Here is a 26,475-nt window from a genome sequence, read left to right as displayed (position 1 = left end):
AAGTACAGTAAGCATCGTACAGTAAGTACAGTAAGCATCGTACAGTAAGCATCGTACAGTAAGTACAGTAAGCATCGTACAGTAAGTACAGTAAGCATCGTACAGTAAGTACAGTAAGCATCGTACGCATCGTACAGTAAGCATCGTACAGTAAGTACAGTAAGCATCGTACAGTAAGCATCGTACAGTAAGCATCGTACAGTAAGTACAGTAAGCATCGTACAGTAAGTACAGTAAGCATCGTACAGTAAGTACAGTAAGCATCGTACTGTAAGTACAGTAAGCATCGTACAGTAAGTACAGTAAGCATCGTACAGCAAGTGCAGTAAGCATCGTACAGTAAGCATCGTACAGTAGGTACAGTAAGCATCGTACAGTAAGCATCGTACAGTAAGTACAGTAAGCATCGTACAGTAAGCATCGTACAGTAAGTACAGTAAGCATCGTACAGTAAGTACAGTAAGCATCGTACAGTAAGCATCGTACAGTAAGTACAGTAAGCATCGTACAGTAAGTGCAGTAAGCATCGTACAGTAAGTACAGTAAGCATCGTACAGTAAGTGCAGTAAGCACAGTAAGCATCGTACAGTAAGCATCGTACAGTAAGTACAGTAAGCATCGTACAGTAAGTACAGTAAGCATCGTACAGTAAGTACAGTAAGCATCGTACAGTAAGTACAGTAAGCATCGTACAGTAAGCATCGTACAGTAAGTACAGTAAGCATCGTACAGTAAGTACAGTAAGCATCGTACAGTAAGCATCGTACAGTAAGTACAGTAAGCATCGTACAGTAAGTACAGTAAGCATCGTACAGTAAGCATCGTACAGTAAGTACAGTAAGCATCGTACAGTAAGTACAGTAAGCATCGTACAGTAAGTGCAGTAAGCATCGTACAGTAAGCATCGTACAGTAAGCATCGTACAGTAAGTGCAGTAAGCATCGTACAGTAAGCATCGTACAGTAAGTACAGTAAGCATCGTACAGTAAGTACAGTAAGCATCGTACAGTAAGCATCGTACAGTAAGCATCGTACAGTAAGTACAGTAAGTATCGTACAGTAAGCATCGTACAGTAAGTACAGTAAGCATCGTACAGTAAGCATCGTACAGTAAGTACAGTAAGCATCGTACAGTAAGCATCGTACAGTAAGCATCGTACAGTAAGCATCGTACAGTAAGTACAGTAAGCATCGTGCAGTAAGTACAGTAAGCATCGTACAGTAAGCATCGTACAGTAAGTACAGTAAGCATCGTACAGTAAGTACAGTAAGCATCGTGCAGTAAGCATCGTACAGTAAGTACAGTAAGCATCGTGCAGTAAGCATCGTACAGTAAATACAGTAAGCATCGTACAGTAAGTACAGTAAGCATCGTGCAGTAAGCATCGTACAGTAAGTACAGTAAGCATCGTACAGTAAGTACAGTAAGCATCGTGCAGTAAGCATCGTACAGTAAGTACAGTAAGCATCGTACAGTAAGTACAGTAAGCATCGTGCAGTAAGCATCGTGCAGTAAGCATCGTACAGTAAGTACAGTAAGCATCGTACAGTAAGTACAGTAAGCATCGTGCAGTAAGCATCGTACAGTAAGTACAGTAAGCATCGTACAGTAAGCATCGTACAGTAAGTACAGTAAGCATCGTGCAGTAAGCATCGTACAGTAAGTACAGTAAGCATCGTGCAGTAAGCATCGTACAGTAAATACAGTAAGTACAGTAAGCATCGTGCAGTAAGCATCGTACAGTAAGTACAGTAAGCATCGTACAGTAAGTACAGTAAGCATCGTGCAGTAAGCATCGTGCAGTAAGCATCGTACAGTAAGTACAGTAAGCATCGTACAGTAAGTACAGTAAGCATCGTGCAGTAAGCATCGTACAGTAAGTACAGTAAGCATCGTGCAGTAAGCATCGTGCAGTAAGCATCGTACAGTAAGTACAGTAAGCATCGTACAGTAAGTACAGTAAGCATCGTGCAGTAAGCATCGTACAGTAAGCATCGTACAGTAAGTACAGTAAGCATCGTGCAGTAAGCATCGTACAGTAAGTACAGTAAGCATCGTGCAGTAAGCATCGTACAGTAAGTACAGTAAGCATCGTGCAGTAAGCATCGTACAGTAAATACAGTAAGCATCGTACAGTAAGTACAGTAAGCATCGTACAGTAAGTACAGTAAGCATCGTACAGTAAGCATCGTACAGTAAGCATCGTACAGTAAGTACAGTAAGCATCGTACAGTAAGCATCGTACAGTAAGCATCGTACAGTAATCATCGTACAGTAAGCATCGTACAGTAAGCATCGTACAGTAAGCATCGTGCAGTAAGCATCGTGCAGTAAGCATCGTACAGTAAGCATCGTACAGTAAATACAGTAAGCATCGTGCAGTAAGCATCGTACAGTAAGCATCGTACAGTAAGTACAGTAAGCATCGTACAGTAAATACAGTAAGCATCGTGCAGTAAGCATCGTACAGTAAGCATCGTACAGTAAGTACAGTAAGCATCGTACAGTAAGCATCGTACAGTAAGCATCGTGCAGTAAGCATCGTACAGTAAGTACAGTAAGCATCGTGCAGTAAGCATCGTACAGTAAATACAGTAAGCATCGTGCAGTAAGTAAAGTAAGCATCGTGCAGTAAGCATCGTACAGTAAGTACAGTAAGCATCGTACAGTAAGTACAGTAAGCATCGTGCAGTAAGCATCGTACAGTAAGTACAGTAAGCATCGTACAGTAAGTACAGTAAGCATCGTGCAGTAAGCATCGTACAGTAAGTACAGTAAGCATCGTGCAGTAAGCATCGTACAGTAAATACAGTAAGCATCGTACAGTAAGTACAGTAAGCATCGTGCAGTAAGCATCGTACAGTAAGTACAGTAAGCATCGTACAGTAAGTACAGTAAGCATCGTGCAGTAAGCATCGTACAGTAAGTACAGTAAGCATCGTACAGTAAGTACAGTAAGCATCGTGCAGTAAGCATCGTGCAGTAAGCATCGTACAGTAAGTACAGTAAGCATCGTGCAGTAAGCATCGTACAGTAAGCATCGTGCAGTAAGCATCGTACAGTAAGTACAGTAAGCATCGTACAGTAAGCATCGTACAGTAAGCATCGTACAGTAAGTACAGTAAGCATCGTGCAGTAAGCATCGTACAGTAAGTACAGTAAGCATCGTGCAGTAAGCATCGTACAGTAAGCATCGTACAGTAAGTACAGTAAGCATCGTGCAGTAAGCATCGTACAGTAAGTACAGTAAGCATCGTACAGTAAGCATCGTACAGTAAGCATCGTGCAGTAAGCATCGTACAGTAAGCATCGTAAAGTAAGTACAGTAAGCATCGTACAGTAAGCATCGTACAGTAAGTACAGTAAGCATCGTACAGTAAGTACAGTAAGCATCGTACAGTAAGTACAGTAAGCATCGTACAGTAAGTACAGTAAGCATCGTGCAGTAAGCATCGTACAGTAAGTACAGTAAGCATCGTACAGTAAGTACAGTAAGCATCGTGCAGTAAGTACAGTAAGCATCGTGCAGTAAGCATCGTACAGTAAGTACAGTAAGCATCGTGCAGTAAGCATCGTACAGTAAGCATCGTACAGTAAGCATCGTACAGTAAGCATCGTACAGTAAGCATCGTACAGTAAGTACAGTAAGCATCGTGCAGTAAGCATCGTACAGTAAGCATCGTACAGTAAGCATCGTACAGTAAGCATCGTACAGTAAGTACAGTAAGCATCGTACAGTAAGTACAGTAAGCATCGTGCAGTAAGCATCGTACAGTAAGTACAGTAAGCATCGTACAGTAAGTACAGTAAGCATCGTGCAGTAAGCATCGTACAGTAAGTACAGTAAGCATCGTGCAGTAAGCATCGTACAGTAAGCATCGTACAGTAAGCATCGTACAGTAAGTACAGTAAGCATCGTGCAGTAAGCATCGTACAGTAAGCATCGTACAGTAAGCATCGTACAGTAAGCATCGTGCAGTAAGCATCGTACAGTAAGCATCGTACAGTAAGCATCGTACAGTAAGTACAGTAAGCATCGTACAGTAAGCATCGTACAGTAAGCATCGTACAGTAAGTACAGTAAGCATCGTACAGTAAGCATCGTACAGTAAGCATCGTACAGTAAGTACAGTAAGCATCGTACAGTAAGCATCATACAGTAAGCATCGTACAGTAAGCATCGTACAGTAAGTACAGTAAGCATCGTACAGTAAGCATCGTACAGTAAGTACAGTAAGCATCGTACAGTAAGCATCGTACAGTAAGCATCGTGCAGTAAGCACAGTAAGCATCGTACAGTAAGCATCGTACAGTAAGTACAGTAAGCATCGTACAGTAAGTACAGTAAGCATCGTACAGTAAGCATCGTACAGTAAGTACAGTAAGCATCGTACAGTAAGTACAGTAAGCATCGTACAGTAAGTACAGTAAGCATCGTACAGTAAGCATCGTACAGTAAGTACAGTAAGCATCGTACAGTAAGTACAGTAAGCATCGTACAGTAAGTACAGTAAGCATCGTACAGTAAGCATCGTACAGTAAGTACAGTAAGCATCGTACAGTAAGCATCGTACAGTAAGCATCGTACAGTAAGTACAGTAAGCATCGTACAGTAAGTACAGTAAGCATCGTGCAGTAAGCATCGTACAGTAAGCATCGTACAGTAAGTACAGTAAGCATCGTACAGTAAGTACAGTAAGCATCGTGCAGTAAGTACAGTAAGCATCGTACAGTAAGCATTGTACAGTAAGTACAGTAAGCATCGTACAGTAAGCATCGTACAGTAAGTACAGTAAGCATCGTACAGTAAGTACAGTAAGCATCGTACAGTAAGCATCGTAAGCATCGTACAGTAAGTACAGTAAGCATCGTACAGTAAGCATCGCACAGTAAGTACAGTAAGCATCGTGCAGTAAGCATCATACAGTAAGCATCGTACAGTAAGTACAGTAAGCATCGTACAGTAAGCATCATACAGTAAGCATCGTACAGTAAGTACAGTAAGCATCATACAGTAAGCATCGTACAGTAAGTACAGTAAGCATCGTACAGTAAGTACAGTAAGCATCGTACAGTAAGCATCGTACAGTAAGTACAGTAAGCATCGTACAGTAAGCATCGTACAGTAAGTACAGTAAGCATCGTACAGTAAGCATCGTGCAGTAAGTACAGTAAGCATCGTACAGTAAGTACAGTAAGCATCGTACAGTAAGCATCGTACAGTAAGTACAGTAAGCATCGTACAGTAAGCATCGTACAGTAAGTACAGTAAGCATCGTACAGTAAGCATCGTGCAGTAAGTACAGTAAGCATCGTACAGTAAGCATCGTACAGTAAGCATCGTACAGTAAGCATCGTACAGTAAGCATCGTACAGTAAGCATCATACAGTAAGTACAGTAAGCATCGTGCAGTAAGCATCGTGCAGTAAGTACAGTAAGCATCGTACAGTAAGCATCGTGCAGTAAGTACAGTAAGCATCGTGCAGTAAGTACAGTAAGCATCGTGCAGTAAGTACAGTAAGCATCGTGCAGTAAGTACAGTAAGCATCGTGCAGTAAGCATCGTACAGTAAGTACAGTAAGCATCGTACAGTAAGCATCGTACAGTAAGCATCATACAGTAAGTACAGTAAGCATCGTACAGTAAGCATCATACAGTAAGTACAGTAAGCATCGTACAGTAAGCATCGTACAGTAAGCATCATACAGTAAGTACAGTAAGCATCGTGCAGTAAGCATCGTGCAGTTAGTACAGTAAGCATCGTACAGTAAGCATCGTGCAGTAAGTACAGTAAGCATCGTGCAGTAAGTACAGTAAGCATCGTGCAGTAAGTACAGTAAGCATCGTGCAGTAAGCATCGTACAGTAAGTACAGTAAGCATCGTACAGTAAGCATCGTACAGTAAGTACAGTAAGCATCGTACAGTAAGTACAGTAAGCATCGTACAGTAAGCATCGTACAGTAAGCATCGTACAGTAAGTACAGTAAGCATCGTACAGTAAGCATCGTACAGTAAGCATCGTACAGTAAGCATCGTATAGTAAGCATCATACAGTAAGTACAGTAAGCATCGTACAGTAAGCATCATACAGTAAGCATCGTACAGTAAGCATCGTACAGTAAGCATCGTACAGTAAGCATCATACAGTAAGTACAGTAAGCATCGTACAGTAAGCATCGTACAGTAAGTACAGTAAGCATCGTACAGTAAGCATCGTACAGTAAGCATCGTACAGTAAGTACAGTAAGCATCGTACAGTAAGCATCGTACAGTAAGCATCGTACAGTAAGCATCGCACAGTAAGCATCGTACAGTAAGTACAGTAAGCATCTTACAGTAAGCATCGTACAGTAAGTACAGTAAGCATCGCACAGTAAGCATCGTACAGTAAGTACAGTAAGCATTGTACAGTAAGCATTGTACAGTAAGTACAGTAAGCATCGTACAGTAAGTACAGTAAGCATCGTACAGTAAGTACAGTAAGCATCGTACAGTAAGCATCATACAGTAAGCATCGTACAGTAAGTACAGTAAGCATCGTACAGTAAGCATCGTACAGTAAGTACAGTAAGCATCGTACAGTAAGCATCGTACAGTAAGTACAGTAAGCATCGTACAGTAAGTACAGTAAGCATCGTACAGTAAGTACAGTAAGCATCGTACAGTAAGCATCATACAGTAAGCATCGTACAGTAAGTACAGTAAGCATCGTACAGTAAGCATCGTACAGTAAGTACAGTAAGCATCGTACAGTAAGCATCATACAGTAAGCATCGTACAGTAAGCATAGTAAGCATCGTACAGTAAGCATCGTACAGTAAGCATCGTACAGTAAGTACAGTAAGCATCGTACAGTAAGCATCGTACAGTAAGTACAGTAAGCATCGTACAGTAAGCATCGTACAGTAAGTACAGTAAGCATCGTACAGTAAGCATCGTACAGTAAGTACAGTAAGCATCGTACAGTAAGTACAGTAAGCATCGTACAGTAAGCATCGTACAGTAAGTACAGTAAGCATCGTACAGTAAGCATCGTACAGTAAGTACAGTAAGCATCGTACAGTAAGTACAGTAAGCATCGTACAGTAAGCATCGTACAGTAAGTACAGTAAGCATCGTACAGTAAGCATCGTACAGTAAGTACAGTAAGCATCGTACAGTAAGTACAGTAAGCATCGTACAGTAAGTACAGTAAGCATCGCACAGTAAGCATCGTACAGTAAGTACAGTAAGCATTGTACAGTAAGCATCGTACAGTAAGTACAGTAAGCATCGTACAGTAAGTACAGTAAGCATCGTACAGTAAGTACAGTAAGCATCGTACAGTAAGCATCATACAGTAAGCATCGTACAGTAAGTACAGTAAGCATCGTACAGTAAGCATCGTACAGTAAGTACAGTAAGCATCGTACAGTAAGCATCGTACAGTAAGTACAGTAAGCATCGTACAGTAAGTACAGTAAGCATCGTACAGTAAGCATCATACAGTAAGCATCGTACAGTAAGTACAGTAAGCATCGTACAGTAAGCATCGTACAGTAAGTACAGTAAGCATCGTACAGTAAGCATCATACAGTAAGCATCGTACAGTAAGCATCGTACAGTAAGTACAGTAAGCATCGTACAGTAAGCATCGTACAGTAAGCATCGTACAGTAAGTACAGTAAGCATCGTACAGTAAGCATCGTACAGTAAGTACAGTAAGCATCGTACAGTAAGCATCGTACAGTAAGTACAGTAAGCATCGTACAGTAAGCATCGTACAGTAAGTACAGTAAGCATCGTACAGTAAGTACAGTAAGCATCGTACAGTAAGCATCGTACAGTAAGTACAGTAAGCATCGTACAGTAAGCATCGTACAGTAAGTACAGTAAGCATCGTACAGTAAGTACAGTAAGCATCGTACAGTAAGCATCGTACAGTAAGTACAGTAAGCATCGTACAGTAAGCATCGTACAGTAAGTACAGTAAGCATCGTACAGTAAGCATCGTACAGTAAGCATCGTACAGTAAGTACAGTAAGCATCGTACAGTAAGCATCGTACAGTAAGTACAGTAAGCATCGTACAGTAAGCATCGTGCAGTAAGTACAGTAAGCATCGTACAGTAAGCATCGTACAGTAAGTACAGTAAGCATCGTACAGTAAGTACAGTAAGCATCGTACAGTAAGCATCGTACAGTAAGTACAGTAAGCATCGTACAGTAAGCATCGTACAGTAAGTACAGTAAGCATCGTACAGTAAGCATCGTACAGTAAGTACAGTAAGCATCGTACAGTAAGCATCGTACAGTAAGTACAGTAAGCATCGTACAGTAAGTACAGTAAGCATCGTACAGTAAGTACAGTAAGCATCGTACAGTAAGCATTGTACAGTAAGCATCGTACAGTAAGTACAGTAAGCATCGTACAGTAAGCATCGTACAGTAAGTACAGTAAGCATCGTACAGTAAGCATCGTACAGTAAGCATCGTACAGTAAGTACAGTAAGCATCGTACAGTAAGTACAGTAAGCATCGTACAGTAAGCATCGTACTGTAAGTACAGTAAGCATCGTACAGTAAGTACAGTAAGCATCGTACAGTAAGCATCGTACAGTAAGCATCGTACAGTAAGTACAGTAAGCATCGTACAGTAAGCATCGTACAGTAAGTACAGTAAGCATCGTACAGTAAGTACAGTAAGCATCGTACAGTAAGCATCGTACAGTAAGTACAGTAAGCATCGTACAGTAAGTACAGTAAGTACAGTAATCATCGTACAGTAAGCATCGTACAGTAAGTACAGTAAGCATCGTACAGTAAGCATCGTACAGTAAGTACAGTAAGCATCGTACAGTAAGCATCGTACAGTAAGCATCGCACAGTAAGTACAGTAAGCATCGTACAGTAAGCATCGTACAGTAAGCATCGTACAGTAAGTACAGTAAGCATCGTGCAGTAAGCATCGTACAGTAAGCATCGTACAGTAAGTACAGTAAGCATCGTACAGTAAGCATCGTACAGTAAGCATCGTACAGTAAGCATCGTGCAGTAAGTACAGTAAGCATCGTGCAGTAAGCATCGTGCAGTAAGTACAGTAAGCATCGTGCAGTAAGCATCGTACAGTAAGTACAGTAAGCATCGTACAGTAAGTACAGTAAGCATCGTGCAGTAAGCATCGTACAGTAAGTACAGTAAGCATCGTACAGTAAGTACAGTAAGCATCGTACAGTAAGTACAGTAAGCATCGTACAGTAAGTACAGTAAGCATCGTACAGTAAGTACAGTAAGCATCGTACAGTAAGCATCGTGCAGTAAGCATCGTACAGTAAGCATCGTGCAGTGAGCATCGTACAGTAAGCATCGTACAGTAAGCATCGTACAGTAAGTACAGTAAGCATCGTACAGTAAGTACAGTAAGCATCGTACAGTAAGCATCGTACAGTAAGTACAGTAAGCATCGTACAGTAAGTACAGTAAGCATCGTACAGTAAGTACAGTAAGCATCGTACAGTAAGTACAGTAAGCATCGTACAGTAAGTACAGTAAGCATCGTACAGTAAGCATCGTACAGTAAGCATCGTACAGTAAGTACAGTAAGCATCGTACAGTAAGTACAGTAAGCATCGTACAGTAAGTACAGTAAGCATCGTACAGTAAGTACAGTAAGCATCGTACAGTAAGTACAGTAAGCATCGTACAGTAAGTACAGTAAGCATCGTACAGTAAGCATCGTACAGTAAGCATCGTACAGTAAGTACAGTAAGCATCGTACAGTAAGTACAGTAAGCATCGTACAGTAAGTACAGTAAGCATCGTACAGTAAGCATCGTGCAGTAAGCATCGTACAGTAAGCATCGTACAGTAAGCATCGTACAGTAAGCATCGTACAGTAAGCATCGTACAGTAAGTACAGTAAGCATCGTACAGTAAGTACAGTAAGCATCGTACAGTAAGCATCGTACAGTAAGCATCGTACAGTAAGTACAGTAAGCATCGTACAGTAAGTACAGTAAGCATCGTACAGTAAGCATCGTACAGTAAGCATCGTACAGTAAGTACAGTAAGCATCGTACAGTAAGCATCGTACAGTAAGCATCGTGCAGTAAGCATCGTACAGTAAGCATCGTACAGTAAGCATCGTACAGTAAGTACAGTAAGCATCGTACAGTAAGCATCGTACAGTAAGCATCGTACAGTAAGCATCGTACAGTATGCATCGTACAGTAAGCATCGTACAGTAAGTACAGTAAGCATCGTACAGTAAGCATCGTACAGTAAGCATCGTGCAGTAAGCATCGTACAGTAAGCATCGTGCAGTAAGCATCGTACAGTAAGCATCGTACAGTAAGCATCGTACAGTAAGCATCGTGCAGTAAGCATCGTACAGTAAGCATCGTACAGTAAGCATCGTGCAGTAAGCATCGTACAGTAAGCATCGTACAGTAAGCATCGTACAGTAAGCATCGTACAGTAAGTATCGTACAGTAAGCATCGTACAGTAAGCATCGTACAGTAAGTACAGTAAGCATCGTACAGTAAGCATCGTACAGTAAGCATCGTACAGTAAGTACAGTAAGCATCGTACAGTAAGCATCGTACAGTAAGTACAGTAAGCATCGTACAGTAAGTACAGTAAGCATCGTACAGTAAGCATCGTACAGTAAGCATCGTACAGTAAGCATCGTACAGTAAGTACAGTAAGCATCGTACAGTAAGTACAGTAAGGATCGTACAGTAAGCATCGTACAGTAAGCATCGCACAGTAAGCATCGTACAGTAAGTACAGTAAGCATCGTACAGTAATCGTACAGTAAGCATCGTACAGTAAGCATCGTACAGTAAGCATCGTACAGTAAGTACAGTAAGCATCGTACAGTAAGTACAGTAAGCATCGTACAGTAAGCATCGTACAGTAAGCATCGTGCAGTAAGCATCGTGCAGTAAGCATCGTGCAGTAAGCATCGTACAGTAAGTACAGTAAGCATCGTACAGTAAGCATCGTACAGTAAGTACAGTAAGCATCGTACAGTAAGCATCGTACAGTAAGTACAGTAAGCATCGTACAGTAAGTACAGTAAGTACAGTAAGCATCGTGCAGTAAGCATCGTGCAGTAAGTACAGTAAGCATCGTACAGTAAGTACAGTAAGCATCGTACAGTAAGTACAGTAAGCATCGTACAGTAAGTACAGTAAGCATCGTACAGTAAGTACAGTAAGCATCGTGCAGTAAGTACAGTAAGCATCGTACAGTAAGTACAGTAAGCATCGTACAGTAAGCATCGTACAGTAAGTACAGTAAGCATCGTACAGTAAGCATCGTACAGTAAGCATCGTACAGTAAGCATCGTACAGTAAGTACAGTAAGCATCGTACAGTAAGCATCGTACAGTAAGCATCGTACAGTAAGCATCGTACAGTAAGTACAGTAAGCATCGTACAGTAAGTACAGTAAGCATCGTACAGTAAGCATCGTACAGTAAGCATCGTACAGTAAGCATCGTACAGTAAGTACAGTAAGCATCGTACAGTAAGCATCGTACAGTAAGCATCGTACAGTAAGCATCGTACAGTAAGCATCGTACAGTAAGTACAGTAAGCATCGTACAGTAAGTACAGTAAGCATCGTACAGTAAGCATCGTACAGTAAGCATCGTACAGTAAGCATCGTACAGTAAGCATCGTGCAGTAAGCATCGTGCAGTAAGCATCGTACAGTAAGCATCGTACAGTAAGTACAGTAAGCATCGTACAGTAAGCATCGTACAGTAAGCATCGTACAGTAAGTACAGTAAGCATCGTACAGTAAGCATCGTACAGTAAGCATCGTACAGTAAGCATCGTACAGTAAGCATCGTACAGTAAGCATCGTACAGTAAGTACAGTAAGCATCGTACAGTAAGCATCGTACAGTAAGCATCGTACAGTAAGCATCGTACAGTAAGCATCGTACAGTAAGTACAGTAAGCATCGTACAGTAAGTACAGTAAGCATCGTACAGTAAGCATCGTACAGTAAGCATCGTACAGTAAGTACAGTAAGCATCGTACAGTAAGCATCGTACAGTAAGCATCGTACAGTAAGCATCGTACAGTAAGTACAGTAAGCATCGTACAGTAAGCATCGTACAGTAAGCATCGTACAGTAAGCATCGTACAGTAAGTACAGTAAGCATCGTACAGTAATCGTACAGTAAGCATCGTACAGTAAGCATCGTACAGTAAGCATCGTACAGTAAGTACAGTAAGCATCGTACAGTAAGTACAGTAAGCATCGTACAGTAAGCATCGTACAGTAAGCATCGTGCAGTAAGCATCGTACAGTAAGCATCGTGCAGTAAGCATCGTACAGTAAGCATCGTGCAGTAAGCATCGTACAGTAAGCATCGTACAGTAAGTACAGTAAGCATCGTACAGTAAGCATCGTACAGTAAGTACAGTAAGCATCGTACAGTAAGCATCGTACAGTAAGTACAGTAAGCATCGTACAGTAAGCATCGTACAGTAAGTACAGTAAGCATCGTACAGTAAGTACAGTAAGCATCGTACAGTAAGTACAGTAAGCATCGCACAGTAAGTACAGTAAGCATCGTACAGTAAGTACAGTAAGCATCGTACAGTAAGTACAGTAAGCATCGTGCAGTAAGTACAGTAAGCATCGTACAGTAAGTACAGTAAGCATCGTACAGTAAGTACAGTAAGCATCGTACAGTAAGTACAGTAAGCATCGTACAGTAAGCATCGTACAGTAAGCATCGTACAGTAAGCATCGTACAGTAAGTACAGTAAGCATCGTACAGTAAGCATCGTACAGTAAGCATCGTACAGTAAGCATCGTACAGTAAGTACAGTAAGCATCGTACAGTAAGCATCGTACAGTAAGCATCGTACAGTAAGCATCGTGCAGTAAGCATCGTACAGTAAGCATCGTGCAGTAAGCATCGTACAGTAAGCATCGTACAGTAAGCATCGTACAGTAAGCATCGTACAGTAAGTACAGTAAGTACAGTAAGCATCGTACAGTAAGCATCGTACAGTAAGCATCGTACAGTAAGTACAGTAAGCATCGTACAGTAAGCATCGTACAGTAAGTACAGTAAGCATCGTACAGTAAGCATCGTACAGTAAGCATCGTACAGTAAGCATCGTACAGTAAGTACAGTAAGCATCGTACAGTAAGCATCGTACAGTAAGCATCGTACAGTAAGTACAGTAAGCATCGTACAGTAAGCATCGTACAGTAAGTACAGTAAGCATCGTACAGTAAGTACAGTAAGCATCGTACAGTAAGCATCGTACAGTAAGCATCGTACAGTAAGCATCGTACAGTAAGCATCGTACAGTAAGTACAGTAAGCATCGTACAGTAATCGTACAGTAAGCATCGTACAGTAAGCATCGTACAGTAAGCATCGTACAGTAAGTACAGTAAGCATCGTACAGTAAGCATCGTACAGTAAGCATCGTACAGTAAGTACAGTAAGCATCGTACAGTAAGTACAGTAAGCATCGTACAGTAAGCATCGTGCAGTAAGCATCGTACAGTAAGCATCGTACAGTAAGCATCGTACAGTAAGTACAGTAAGCATCGTACAGTAAGCATCGTACAGTAAGCATCGTACAGTAAGTACAGTAAGCATCGTACAGTAAGCATCGTACAGTAAGCATCGTACAGTAAGCATCGTACAGTAAGTACAGTAAGCATCGTACAGTAAGCATCGTACAGTAAGCATCGTACAGTAAGTACAGTAAGCATCGTACAGTAAGCATCGTACAGTAAGCATCGTACAGTAAGTACAGTAAGCATCGTACAGTAAGTACAGTAAGCATCGTACAGTAAGCATCGTACAGTAAGCATCGTACAGTAAGCATCGTACAGTAAGCATTGTACAGTAAGTATAGTAAGCATCGTACAGTAAGTACAGTAAGCATCGTACAGTAAGCATCGTACAGTAAGCATCGTACAGTAAGCATCGTACAGTAAGCATCGTACAGTAAGTACAGTAAGCATCGTACAGTAAGCATCGTACAGTAAGTACAGTAAGCATCGTACAGTAAGTACAGTAAGCATCGTACAGTAAGCATCGTACAGTAAGTACAGTAAGCATCGTACAGTAAGTACAGTAAGCATCGTACAGTAAGTACAGTAAGCATCGTACAGTAAGCATCGTACAGTAAGCATCGTACAGTAAGCATCGTACAGTAAGCATCGTGCAGTAAGCATCGTGCAGTAAGCATCGTGCAGTAAGCATCGTACAGTAAGCATCGTACAGTAAGCATCGTACAGTAAGCATCGTGCAGTAAGCATCGTGCAGTAAGCATCGTGCAGTAAGCATCGTGCAGTAAGCATCGTACAGTAAGCATCGTACAGTAAGCATCGTACAGTAAGCATCGTACAGTAAGCATCGTGCAGTAAGCATCGTGCAGTAAGTACAGTAAGCATCGTACAGTAAGTACAGTAAGCATCGTACAGTAAGTACAGTAAGCATCGTACAGTAAGTACAGTAAGCATCGTACAGTAAGTACAGTAAGCATCGTGCAGTAAGTACAGTAAGCATCGTACAGTAAGTACAGTAAGCATCGTACAGTAAGTACAGTAAGCATCGTACAGTAAGTACAGTAAGCATCGTACAGTAAGCATCGTACAGTAAGCATCGTACAGTAAGCATCATACAGTAAGTACAGTAAGCATCGTGCAGTAAGTACAGTAAGCATCGTACAGTAAGTACAGTAAGCATCGTACAGTAAGTACAGTAAGCATCGTACAGTAAGTACAGTAAGCATCGCACAGTAAGTACAGTAAGCATCGTACAGTAAGCATCGTACAGTAAGTACAGTAAGCATCGTACAGTAAGCATCGTACAGTAAGTACAGTAAGCATCGTACAGTAAGCATCGTACAGTAAGCATCGTACAGTAAGTACAGTAAGCATCGTACAGTAAGTACAGTAAGCATCGTACAGTAAGCATCGTACAGTAAGCATCGTACAGTAAGTACAGTAAGCATCGTACAGTAAGTACAGTAAGCATCGTACAGTAAGCATCGTACAGTAAGCATCGTACAGTAAGTACAGTAAGCATCGTACAGTAAGCATCGTACAGTAAGTACAGTAAGCATCGTACAGTAAGTGCAGTAAGCATCGTACAGTAAGCATCGTACAGTAAGTACAGTAAGCATCGTATAGTAAGTACAGTAAGCATCGTACAGTAAGCATCGTACAGTAAGCATCGTACAGTAAGCATCGTACAGTAAGTACAGTAAGCATCGTACAGTAAGCATCGTACAGTAAGCATCGTACAGTAAGCATCGTACAGTAAGTACAGTAAGCATCGTACAGTAAGCATCATACAGTAAGCATCGTGCAGTAAGTACAGTAAGCATCGTGCAGTAAGCATCGTGCAGTAAGTACAGTAAGCATCGTGCAGTAAGCATCGTGCAGTAAGCATCGTGCAGTAAGTACAGTAAGCATCGTGCAGTAAGCATCGTGCAGTAAGCATCGTACAGTAAGCATCGTACAGTAAGCATCGTGCAGTAAGTACAGTAAGCATCGTGCAGTAAGCATCGTACAGTAAGCATCGTACAGTAAGCATCGTACAGTAAGTACAGTAAGCATCGTGCAGTAAGCATCGTACAGTAAGTACAGTAAGCATCGTACAGTAAGCATCGTACAGTAAGTACAGTAAGCATCGTACAGTAAGCATCGTACAGTAAGCTTGGACAGTAAGTATCGTACAGTAAGTACAGTAAGCATCGTACAGTAAGTACAGTAAGCATCGTACAGTAAGCATCGTACAGTAAGCATCGTACAGTAAGCATCGTGCAGTAAGCATCGTACAGTAAGCATCGTACAGCATCGTACAGTAAGCATCGTGCAGTAAGTACAGTAAGCATCGTGCAGTAAGCATCGTACAGTAAGCATCGTAAGCATCGTACAGTAAGCATCGTAAAGTAAGCATCGTACAGTAAGTACAGTAAGCATCGTGCAGTAAGCATCGTACAGTAAGCATCGTACAGTAAGCATCGTACAGTAAGCTTGGACAGTAAGTACAGTAAGCATCATACAGTAAGCATCGTACAGTAAGTACAGTAAGCATCGTACAGTAAGCATCGTACAGTAAGCATCGTACAGTAAGCATCGTACAGTAAGCATCGCACAGTAAGCATCGTACAGTAAGTACAGTAAGCATCGTACAGTAAGTACAGTAAGCATCGTACAGTAAGTACAGTAAGCATCATACAGTAAGTACAGTAAGCATTGTACAGTAAGTACAGTAAGCATCGTACAGTAAGCATCGTACAGTAAGCATCGTACAGTAAGCATCGTACAGTAAGTACAGTAAGCATCGTACAGTAAGTACAGTAAGCATCGTACAGTAAGTACAGTAAGCATCGTACAGTAAGTACAGTAAGCATCGTACAGTAAGTACAGTAAGCATTGTACAGTAAGCATCGTACAGTAAGTACAGTAAGCATCGTACAGTAAGTACAGTAAGCATCGTACAGTAAGTACAGTAAGCATCGTACAGTAAGTACAGTAAGCATCGTACAGTAAGTACAGTAAGCATTGTACAGTAATCATCGTACAGTAAGTACAGTAAGCATCGTACAGTAAGCATCGTACAGTAAGCATCCTAATACAGCTTTACAGTAGTTTAGTTCTGGCGTCCAGCGGCCGTCCGCCTGACGATAGATTTTACAGTAAGGGAAATGTCAGACCCCTCTTTCCTTCTGTCCTGCCGACCGACCCCTAGCCTGTCCTGTCTCGTCTCGTCTCGCGTTGCCACACTGTTGCCTCTCGCTATCTCCAAATGCTTCCGTCATACAGTCTGGAGCAACAGAAGCTCTGATCATGAGTCAAATATAAATGCTTCCGTCGTACAGTCTGGAGCAACAGAAGCTCTGATCATGAGTCAAATATAAATGCTTCCGTCGTACAGTCTGGAGCAACAGAAGCTCTGATCATGAGTAAAATATAAATGCTTCCGTCGTACAGTCTGGAGCAACAGAAGCTCTGATCACGAGTAAAATATAAATGCTTCCGTCGTACAGTCTGGAGCAACGGAAGCTCTGATCACGAGTAAAATATAAATGCTTCCGTCATACAGTCTGGAGCAACGGAAGCTCTGATCACGAGTCAAATATAAATGCTTCCGTCGTACAGTCTGGAGCAACGGAAGCTCTGATCATGAGTAAAATATAAATGCTTCCGTCGTACAGTCTGGAGCAACGGAAGCTCTGATCACGAGTAAAATATAAATGCTTCCGTCGTACAGTCTGGAGCAACGGAAGCTCTGATCACGAGTAAAATATAAATGCTTCCGTCGTACAGTCTGGAGCAACGGAAGCTCTGATCACGAGTAAAATATAAATGCTTCCGTCACAGTCTGGAGCAACGGAAGCTCTGATCATGAGTAAAATATAAATGCTTCCGTCATACAGTCTGGAGCAACGGAAGCTCTGATCATGAGTACATTACATTACATTACATTACAGTCATTTAGCAGACGCTTTTATCCAAAGCGACTTTGGGTAAAATATAAATGCTTCCGTCATACAGTCTGGAGCAACGGAAGCTCTGACCATGAGTAAAATATAAAGCGGAAGTGGAGCCTCCTCCCCACTTCCGTTTCGTCTTCACAGTCGTCCACATTTATCCTAATGTAAATATAAATCATCTAAGCATATATAGCTTGTTGCTTAGCAGAAAAGGAAATAAAAGAATAGCTCGAAAGATAGTTTACATTTTTATTTTCGTGAACGGAAATGGCAGCTTCCTTACTCGGATTTCGGTGCAATCGATTTATAATCAAATTGTAGACCTCTGAATCGGAAGTCAGGAACCTGGACGAATCATATGAATTGTCTTTGTCTCCTGGTGTCCCCAGTGGCCTTACGGGGACATCTGTGGACATTAACCATGTGTCTCCTGGTGTCCCCAGTGGCCTTACGGGGACATCTGTGGACATTAACCATGTGTCTCCTGGTGTCCCCAGTGGCCTTATGGGGACATCTGTGGACATTAACCATGTGTATCCTGGTGTCCCCAGTGGCCTTATGGGGACATCTGAGGACATTAACCATGTGTCTCCTGGTGTCCCCAGTGGCCTTACAGGGACATCTGTGGACATTAACCATGTGTCTCCTGGTGTCCCCAGTGGCCTTATGGGGACATCTGAGGACATTAACCATGTGTCTCCTGGTGTCCCCAGTGGCCTTACAGGGACATCTGAGGACATTAACCATGTGTCTCTGTCTCTAGTGGCCTTATGGGGACATCTGAGGACATTAACCATGTGTCTCCTGGTGTCCCCAGTGGCCTTATGGGGACATCTGAGGACATTAACCATGTGTCTCCTGGTGTCCCCAGTGGCCTTACAGCGACATCTGTGGACATTGACCATGTGTCTCCTGTTGTCCCCAGTGGCCTTATGGGGACATCTGTGGACATTGACCATGTGTCTCCTGTTGTCCCCAGTGGCCTTACGGGGACATCTGTGGACATTAACCTGCCCCAGTCATTCACGGTGTCCCCCAAGGTTCTGTGCTTGGCCCCCTGCTCTTCACCATATACATCCTCCCCCTCGGACAGATCCTTCGCCACCACGGCCTTCAATTTCACTGCTATGCTGACGACACACAATTATATCTCTCCACCACAACCATCACCGCAGCCACTCACTCCACCCTCACCACCTGCCTCACAGAAATAAAAACCTGGATGCAACAAAACTTCCTCAAACTCAACTGCAATAAATCAGAAATAATCATCATCGGCCCCGACTCCCTCACCCGCTCCACTCAGGACTTCTCACTTACCATCGACGGCTCCCTTGTCAAACCCTCCCCACGCATCCGCAACTTAGGTGTCATCTTTGACCCAACTCTCTCATTCCTCCCCCACATCAACCACATCACAAAAACCGCCTTCTTTCACCTCAGAAACATTGCCCGTCTCCGCCCCTCCCTGACACCCTCAGCAGCTGAAACCCTCATCCACGCCTTCATCTCATCCCGACTGGACTACTGCAACAGCATCCTCTACGGAACCACCACAAAAACCCTCAATAAACTCCAATATGTTCAAAACTCAGCCGCCCGCCTACTCACCTCCACCCGATCCAGAGACCACATCACACCAGTCCTTCATGATCTCCACTGGCTCCCCGTCAAACAACGCATCGACTTCAAATTACTCCTCATCACCTACAAATCACTGCACAACCTGGCTCCCCCCTACCTCTCCGATCTCCTCAAGCCACACGCCCCATCCCGCTCCCTCAGGTCCAGCGACGCCGGCCTCCTTGAGGTCCCTAAAAGGATCAAACGGAAAACCTGGGGCGACAGGGCCTTCTCTGTGGCCGCCCCTACCCTCTGGAACGCTCTCCCCAAACACATCAGAGATGCCCCCTCACTTCCCACCTTCAAATCTGCACTAAAAACCCACCTGTTCACCATCGCATTTCCAAGCTGATGTGTTTTTAAAACTTGTTATATGCACTGTTTTATTGGTTTTATTCTTTTAATTGTTTTTTCTAATAAAGTTGTCCTTTTCTTGTTCCCCCCCTGGCCCCAACACATGTAAAGCGTCTTTGAGTGTTAAGAAAAGCGCTATATAAATCCCAGATATTATTATCCTGGTCTTACGGGGACATCTGAGGACATTAACCATGTGTCTCCTGGTGTCCCCAGTGGCCTTACAGGGACATCTGTGGACATTAACCATGTGTCTCTGTCTCTAGTGGCCTTATGGGGACATCTGCGGCATCAGTCCCGTGGGGAAAGGCCAGGGCACAGAGTTCAACCTCACATTCCGCAAAGGGAGCGGCAAGAAGTCCGAAACGCTCAAGTTCTCCACAGAACACCGGACGGAGCTGCTCACAGAGGCGCTGGTGAGTAGAGGGTTAATGGATCAGAACACCGGACGGAGCTGCTCACAGAGGCGCTGGTGAGTAGAGGGTTAATGGATCAGAACACCGGACGGAGCTGCTCACAGAGGCGCTGGTGAGTAGAGGGTTAATGGATCAGAACACCGGACGGAGCTGCTCACAGAGGCGCTGGTGAGTAGAGGGTTAATGGATCAGAACACCGGACGGAGCTGCTCACAGAGGCGCTGGTGAGTAGAGGGTTAATGGATCAGAACACCGGACGGAGCTGCTCACAGAGGCGCTGGTGAGTAGAGGGTTAATGGATCAGAACACCGGACGGAGCTGCTCACAGAGGCGCTGGTGAGTAGAGGGTTAATGGACGGAGCTGCTCACAGAGGCGCTGGTGAGTAGAGGGTTAATGGATTTTAACCCATTTAGAACTGACACTAGATTGTCGTCTAAATCCTGACAGTTTTCTAAAAAAACCTCATGTTTCTGTCAGTGGTTCAGTGGTTCAGTGGTTTCTGTCAGTGGTTCTCAAACTAGTTCATGTCAAGGAGCCCCAGAATTATATGTAATCGGCTGCCGACCAGATTTGAGTTAAAAATGTTCGCTCTGAAATGAGCGAACATTAACCCAGAATGGGTTAATCCTTTTGGACAAACTGAAGATGAATGAACGTAGCATTGTGTGCAGGATGTAGAGTTGCTCCCATAAAAATAAAAATATATAATTATGATGAGATAACTCACCGCTGAATTAAGCGATTGACCAATCAGAATCAAGCATTCAACCAAGCCATGTAGTAAAGTATAATATCATTTGGCATCTTTGTGATGGGCCTAAACATTCTCCCCTTCCCGCACGCACGCACGCACGCACGCACGCACGCACGCACGCACGCACGCACGCACGCACGCACGCACGCACGGGAACAGTTTTTTGGTGGGTTTTCTCTGTAGGGTTCGGTTTTCAGTCCAGATTCTCTAGATTGTGTGATTGACCTTCGAACCTGTTCTTCTCTCGGCAGCGCTTCAGAACAGACTTCTCAGAGGGAAAGATAACTGGCAGGGTAAGGGTTAATTATATTAAATATATATCATTCTTATTTCTATGAATATATATCTGGCATTCCGTCCGGCCGCCCTGTCTGTCTGTCTGTCTGTCTGTCTGTGAACAGCTAATCTCTACTGTTGGTCCAAATCGAAAGCAAAACACTCTCACCTGTATATTACCGTCTATTAACTGTATATGTACTGTTCTGCCCTTACCATACGTTTGGTGTACAGTCTGTATGGCTTGGCAGACAGCTAACAAAGTTCCCAATAAAGCTCCTTAGGCAGTGACTTGGTTTAACTTCTTTACTGGTGATAACTTAAATTTGTAAAACTGTATATGTACCATCACACCTGTATATTACCGTCTATTAACTGTATATGTACCATCACACCTGTATATTACCGTCTATTAACTGTATATGTTCCATCACACCTGTATATTACCGTCTATTAACTGTATATGTACCATCACACCTGTATATTACCGTATATTAACTGTATATGTACCATCACACCTGTATATTACCGTCTATTAACTGTATATGTTCCATCACACCTGTATATTACCGTCTATTAACTGTATATGTACCATCACACCTGTATATTACCGTCTATTAACTGTATATGTACCATCACACCTGTATATTACCGTCTATTAACTGTATATGTACCATCACACCTGTATATTACCGTCTATTAACTGTATATGTACCATCACACCTGTATATTACCGTCTATTAACTGTATATGTACCATCACACCTGTATATTACCGTATATTAACTGTATATGTACCATCACACCTGTATATTACCGTCTATTAACTGTATATGTTCCATCACACCTGTATATTACCGTCTATTAACTGTATATGTACCATCACACCTGTATATTACCGTATATTAACTGTATATGTACCATCACACCTGTATATTACCGTCTATTAACTGTATATGTACCATCACACCTGTATATTACCGTATATTAACTGTATATGTACCATCACACCTGTATATTACCGTCTATTAACTGTATATGTACCATCACACCTGTATATTACCGTCTATTAACTGTATATGTTCCATCACACCTGTATATTACCGTTTATTAACTGTATATGTACCATCACACCTGTATATTACCGTATATTAACTGTATATGTACCATCACACCTGTATATTACCGTCTATTAACTGTATATGTACCATCACACCTGTATATTACCGTCTATTAACTGTATATGTACCATCACACCTGTATATTACCGTCTATTAACTGTATATGTACCATCACACCTGTATATTACCGTCTATTAACTGTATATGTACCATCACACCTGTATATTACCGTATATTAACTGTATATGTACCATCACACCTGTATATTACCGTATATTAACTGTATATGTACCATCACACCTGTATATTACCGTATATTAACTGTATATGTACCATCACACCTGTATATTACCGTATATTAACTGTATATGTACCATCACACCTGTATATTACCGTCTATTAACTGTATATGTACCATCACACCTGTATATTACCGTCTATTAACTGTATATGTTCCATCACACCTGTATATTACCGTTTATTAACTGTATATGTACCATCACACCTGTATATTACCGTATATTAACTGTATATGTACCATCACACCTGTATATTACCGTCTATTAACTGTATATGTACCATCACACCTGTATATTACCGCATATTAACTGTATATGTACCATCACACCTGTATATTACCGTGTATTAACTGTATTGCTGCTAAACTTGAGGTTTACGGGATAATCTAGTGCCCATAATTGCCCGTTAACTCCTCTTTTCACACAGTGTCACATTTTAGTCACCTGGAATGTTTTAGTGTTTAGTCTAGTTTTAGTCGACTAAATATCATAAGATTTTAGTCGACTAAATCTACAGTTGATTTAGTTCATTTAGTTTCCGTTTAGTTTTCGTCAGTGGAAAAAGGTAGTCGACAAACATTTTTCGTCTGTTTTAGTCAACGTAATCAATCCCTCCCCTCCCCTCCCCTCCCCTCCCCTCCCCTCCCCTCCCCTCCCCTCCCTCCCCTCCCCCCCACAGCGCTACAACTGCTACAAGCACCATTGGAGTGACGTGCGTAAGCCGGTCGGCCTGGAGGTGACCCCGGGGGGCATCGACCAGATCGACCCCCACTCCAACAGGGTGGTCTGTTCCTACGACTACCGATGCATCGAGGGCTTCGCCGAGCTGTCCGACTACCAGGGAGGTTTCTGTATCCTGTACGGAGGCTTCAGTAGGCTTGTACGTACTCTCTCTCTCTCTGTGTGTGTGTGTGTGTGTGTGTGTGTGTGTGTGTGTGTGTGCATGTGCGTGTGCGTGCGTGTGCGTGCGTGCGTGCGTGTGTGCGTGCGTGTGTGTGTGCGCGTGCGTGTGTGTGAGGGGAACGGACGGAGAGAGAGAGATTTCTCACATTTTGTCCGTGCAATTTCTGAGGGCCTCTAAAGCCCCTCCTATATACAGCTTTTTGTTCTAACTCGTGTCGGAAGGATAATTTACGTCGACACGTGTCTGAGCAAATCGACATGTTACGTCACGATGATAAGAGCGCCCCTCACTTCACACAGGTGTGATTAAAAAAATAAATCTCATTTCACGGCTGCAGTCAATCCCATGGTCACGACATATGAGTACCTTTTTAATTTCATTTTATTTAACTCACGACCATGATCACATGGTATGGAGCACAGCTTCATAAATAGTGTACAATACAAAGTATATACAATACATTACACAATATGACATACAGACATATCGAAAGGCTTTCACTATTTGAACAGTGGAATAATTCTTTTTCAGAAAAGCACCACTTTGTAGATTACCGTTTGTTTTTCAGATTTTAGTAATGAAATTAATTTGGACGCCTACAGTCCTCGTCCTCTTTCTTAGAGACATCGTAGGTGGAAGTGCAGATATTAGCAACAATAAGTGACAGTGCAGATATTAGCAACAATAAGTGACATAGTGCAGATATTAGCAACAATAAGTGACATAGTGCAGATATTAGCAACAATTAGCAAAGAATATTCATCCCTAAGATTGTAAAGCTCTTACCTTGGCATGGCCCTATCTAATTGGTCCTATCTAATATCTAACTGCAACCAAGTGTAAAATTAATTATACTGGATCTCTTCTCCACTAGTCCCTTCCTGACATTTTAGTCTAGTTTTTTATTTGTTGACGAAATTGTCAATACATTTAGTCTTGGTTTTAGTCATCGTAGCTTTAGTTTTCATTTAGTTTTTGTCAGTGAAAAAAGGTAGTCGACGGACATTTTTCGTCTTAGTTTTAGTCGACGAAATCAACACTGCTCCCAAGGCGACAGCATGAGCTGGAGTCAAAACCAGGGGCCTCCCTCTGAGGGCCTTACCCTGGGTAAGAGCACAGCCTGGTGGTCAGAGGGAGGAGCTGCGCCCCCCTGTTCTCCTGGGACGTCTCTCTGACACTGAATCACCCACCTTTTAAGGTGCAACCACTCCAAGGAACAGCAATGTCTGTGTTAACCTGTGACTATGTTACTATGATTACCAGTAGGGGCAAAAGTGGCGCTGTTGTGCCAGAAACACACAGAGAGAGAGAGAGAGAGAGAGAGATAGTGCTGTACTGTTGCCTGCTAATGAGAGAGAGGGGGGGGGGGGGGGGGGGGTACAGGGGAAGAGGGGAGTTGCACCACTCAATTTCAATTCAATTCAATTCAATTCAAAGGGCTTTATTGGCATGAGAAAACATACGTTTACATTGCCAAAGCAGAAAGCACAATACAGCAATACAATCAAAACAAAACATATGTACATTTGAACGTCAGAATCTTCAATAGATACATTTCTATATTGTACCAAGATCACTGGATGTAGGTATAGTGCAGGAATATACACAATGATTAGTCTTTAGGGTGGTTGTGTTCCGTTTGATATCCTTCTCCTATCACAGCAACTCACGAATCTTGCTGCTGTGTTTGCACATTGTTGTACTTCGCCCAGCAGATATGGGAGTTTTTTGTCATTGGTCATGTTTTCAAAATCTCCGTGTGTGGTTGTAATCTGTGGGAAGTATGTGTCTCTGATGTCTTGGTACAATGGACAGATGGTTAGGAAGTGTAGCTCGGTTTCCACTTTATTTTGTGTGCAGTGGGTGCATAGTCTGTCTTCTCTCGGGATACAGGTCTGCCTATGACGGCCTTTCTCGATCGCAAGACTGTGTTCACTGAGTCTGTACCTAGTTAGGATTTGTCTTTGTTTTGGGTCGGTCACGGTGCTCAGGTATTCTGCCACTGCGTATTCTCTGTTTAGGGCCAGATAGCATTCTAGTTTACTCTGCTTTTGTGTTGCTTCTTTCCAATGTGTCAGGTAGTTTTCCTTTTGCTGTTTTATAATTTGGTTTAGTCCAATGGGTTTTCTATCTCGTGGCTCTGTTTGTGTTTGTGCCCGGAGTTCCAGGGCCAGCTGGCTGAGGGGGCATCTCTCTAGAGTTTCGCTGTGTGTGAGTGCCTTGTTATGGAGTGCATCTAGGTCGCTTTCTTTTAGGTGGTTGTAGAACTTAAGTGCTCTCTTTTTTATTTTGATTATGAGTGGGTATCGTCCTAATTCTGCCCTGCATGCATTATTTGGTGTTTTTCGCTGGGTACGGAGAATGGATTTGCAGAATTCTGTGTGTAGGGTCTCTGTTTGGTGTTTATCCCATTTTTCAAGGTCATGGTTTGCTAATGGTCCCCAGATCTCACAACCATAGAGGGGAATTGGTTCTATCAAAGAGTCCAGTATTTTAAGCCAGACACGGGTGTGATTTTTATTTATTCTTTATCTCTGACACTTCTGCTTTTCGCCCGCAGCTTGCCCGGGGAGCGACCCACAGGGCCGAAAAAGAGTCTGGGAAAAAATAATATGGAATGTTGTGATAATTACCGCTTGCTCTAATATCTCTTCGTCTCTCTCTCTTTCTCTCTGTCTCCGTCTTTCTCTCTCTCTCTCTCTCTCTCTCTCTGTCTCTCTCTCTATCTATCTCTCTCTATCTCTCTCCCTCTCTCTCTCTCCCTCTCTCTCTCAGCACCTGTTTGCGTCGGAGCATCGTGACGACATCGTGCGGAGTGCCATCGAGCACGCGGGGTCGTTCATCGGCATCACGCTGCGCCTCAGGAAGGAGGCGTTGACCTTCGAGACCTTCAGCCTCGACCGTCTGGGGAAGTACAGCTCTGATGAGAGCATCACCTCACTGGCCGAGTTCACGGTCCAGAAGATCACTAGGAGACACACGGTTAGTTAGTATAACTATCTACTAACTAATATAACTAGTTCACGGTCCAGAAGATCACTAGGAGACACACGGTTAGTTAGTATAACTATCTACTAACTAATATAACTAGTTCACGGTCCAGAAGATCACTAGGAGACACACGGTTAGTTAGTATAACTAACTACTAACTAATATAACTAGTTCACGGTCAAGAAGATCACTAGGAGACACACGGTTAGTTAGTATAACTATCTACTAACTAATATAACTAGTTCACGTCCAGAAGATCA

The 26,475-nt window shown here is 42.6% G+C and overlaps 1 protein-coding gene across 1 annotated transcript in view; it reads left to right on the top strand.

Annotated features, from left to right (window-relative positions):
• LOC306918510 (dnaJ homolog subfamily C member 13-like) overlaps positions 1-26,475 on the top strand; it is a gene marked incomplete at its 3' end in the record, with an annotated part of 137,277 nt that overhangs the window by 40,561 nt on the left and 70,241 nt on the right. The window contains exons 4-7 of the mRNA XM_079531411.1: positions 19,721-19,870; positions 20,877-20,918; positions 23,000-23,200; positions 26,000-26,210. Of these exons, the coding sequence (XP_079387537.1) occupies positions 19,721-19,870; positions 20,877-20,918; positions 23,000-23,200; positions 26,000-26,210 (604 nt within the window). The remainder of the gene's footprint in view (positions 1-19,720; positions 19,871-20,876; positions 20,919-22,999; positions 23,201-25,999; positions 26,211-26,475) is intronic.

The sequence above is a fragment of the Electrona antarctica genome (genome assembly GCF_951216825.1).
Source record: "Electrona antarctica genome assembly, contig: scaffold_152, whole genome shotgun sequence".
Classification (NCBI taxonomy): domain Eukaryota; kingdom Metazoa; phylum Chordata; class Actinopteri; order Myctophiformes; family Myctophidae; genus Electrona; species Electrona antarctica.
Note: the sequence above shows the minus strand (reverse complement) of the source record. Positions and strands in the feature narration are given on the sequence as shown.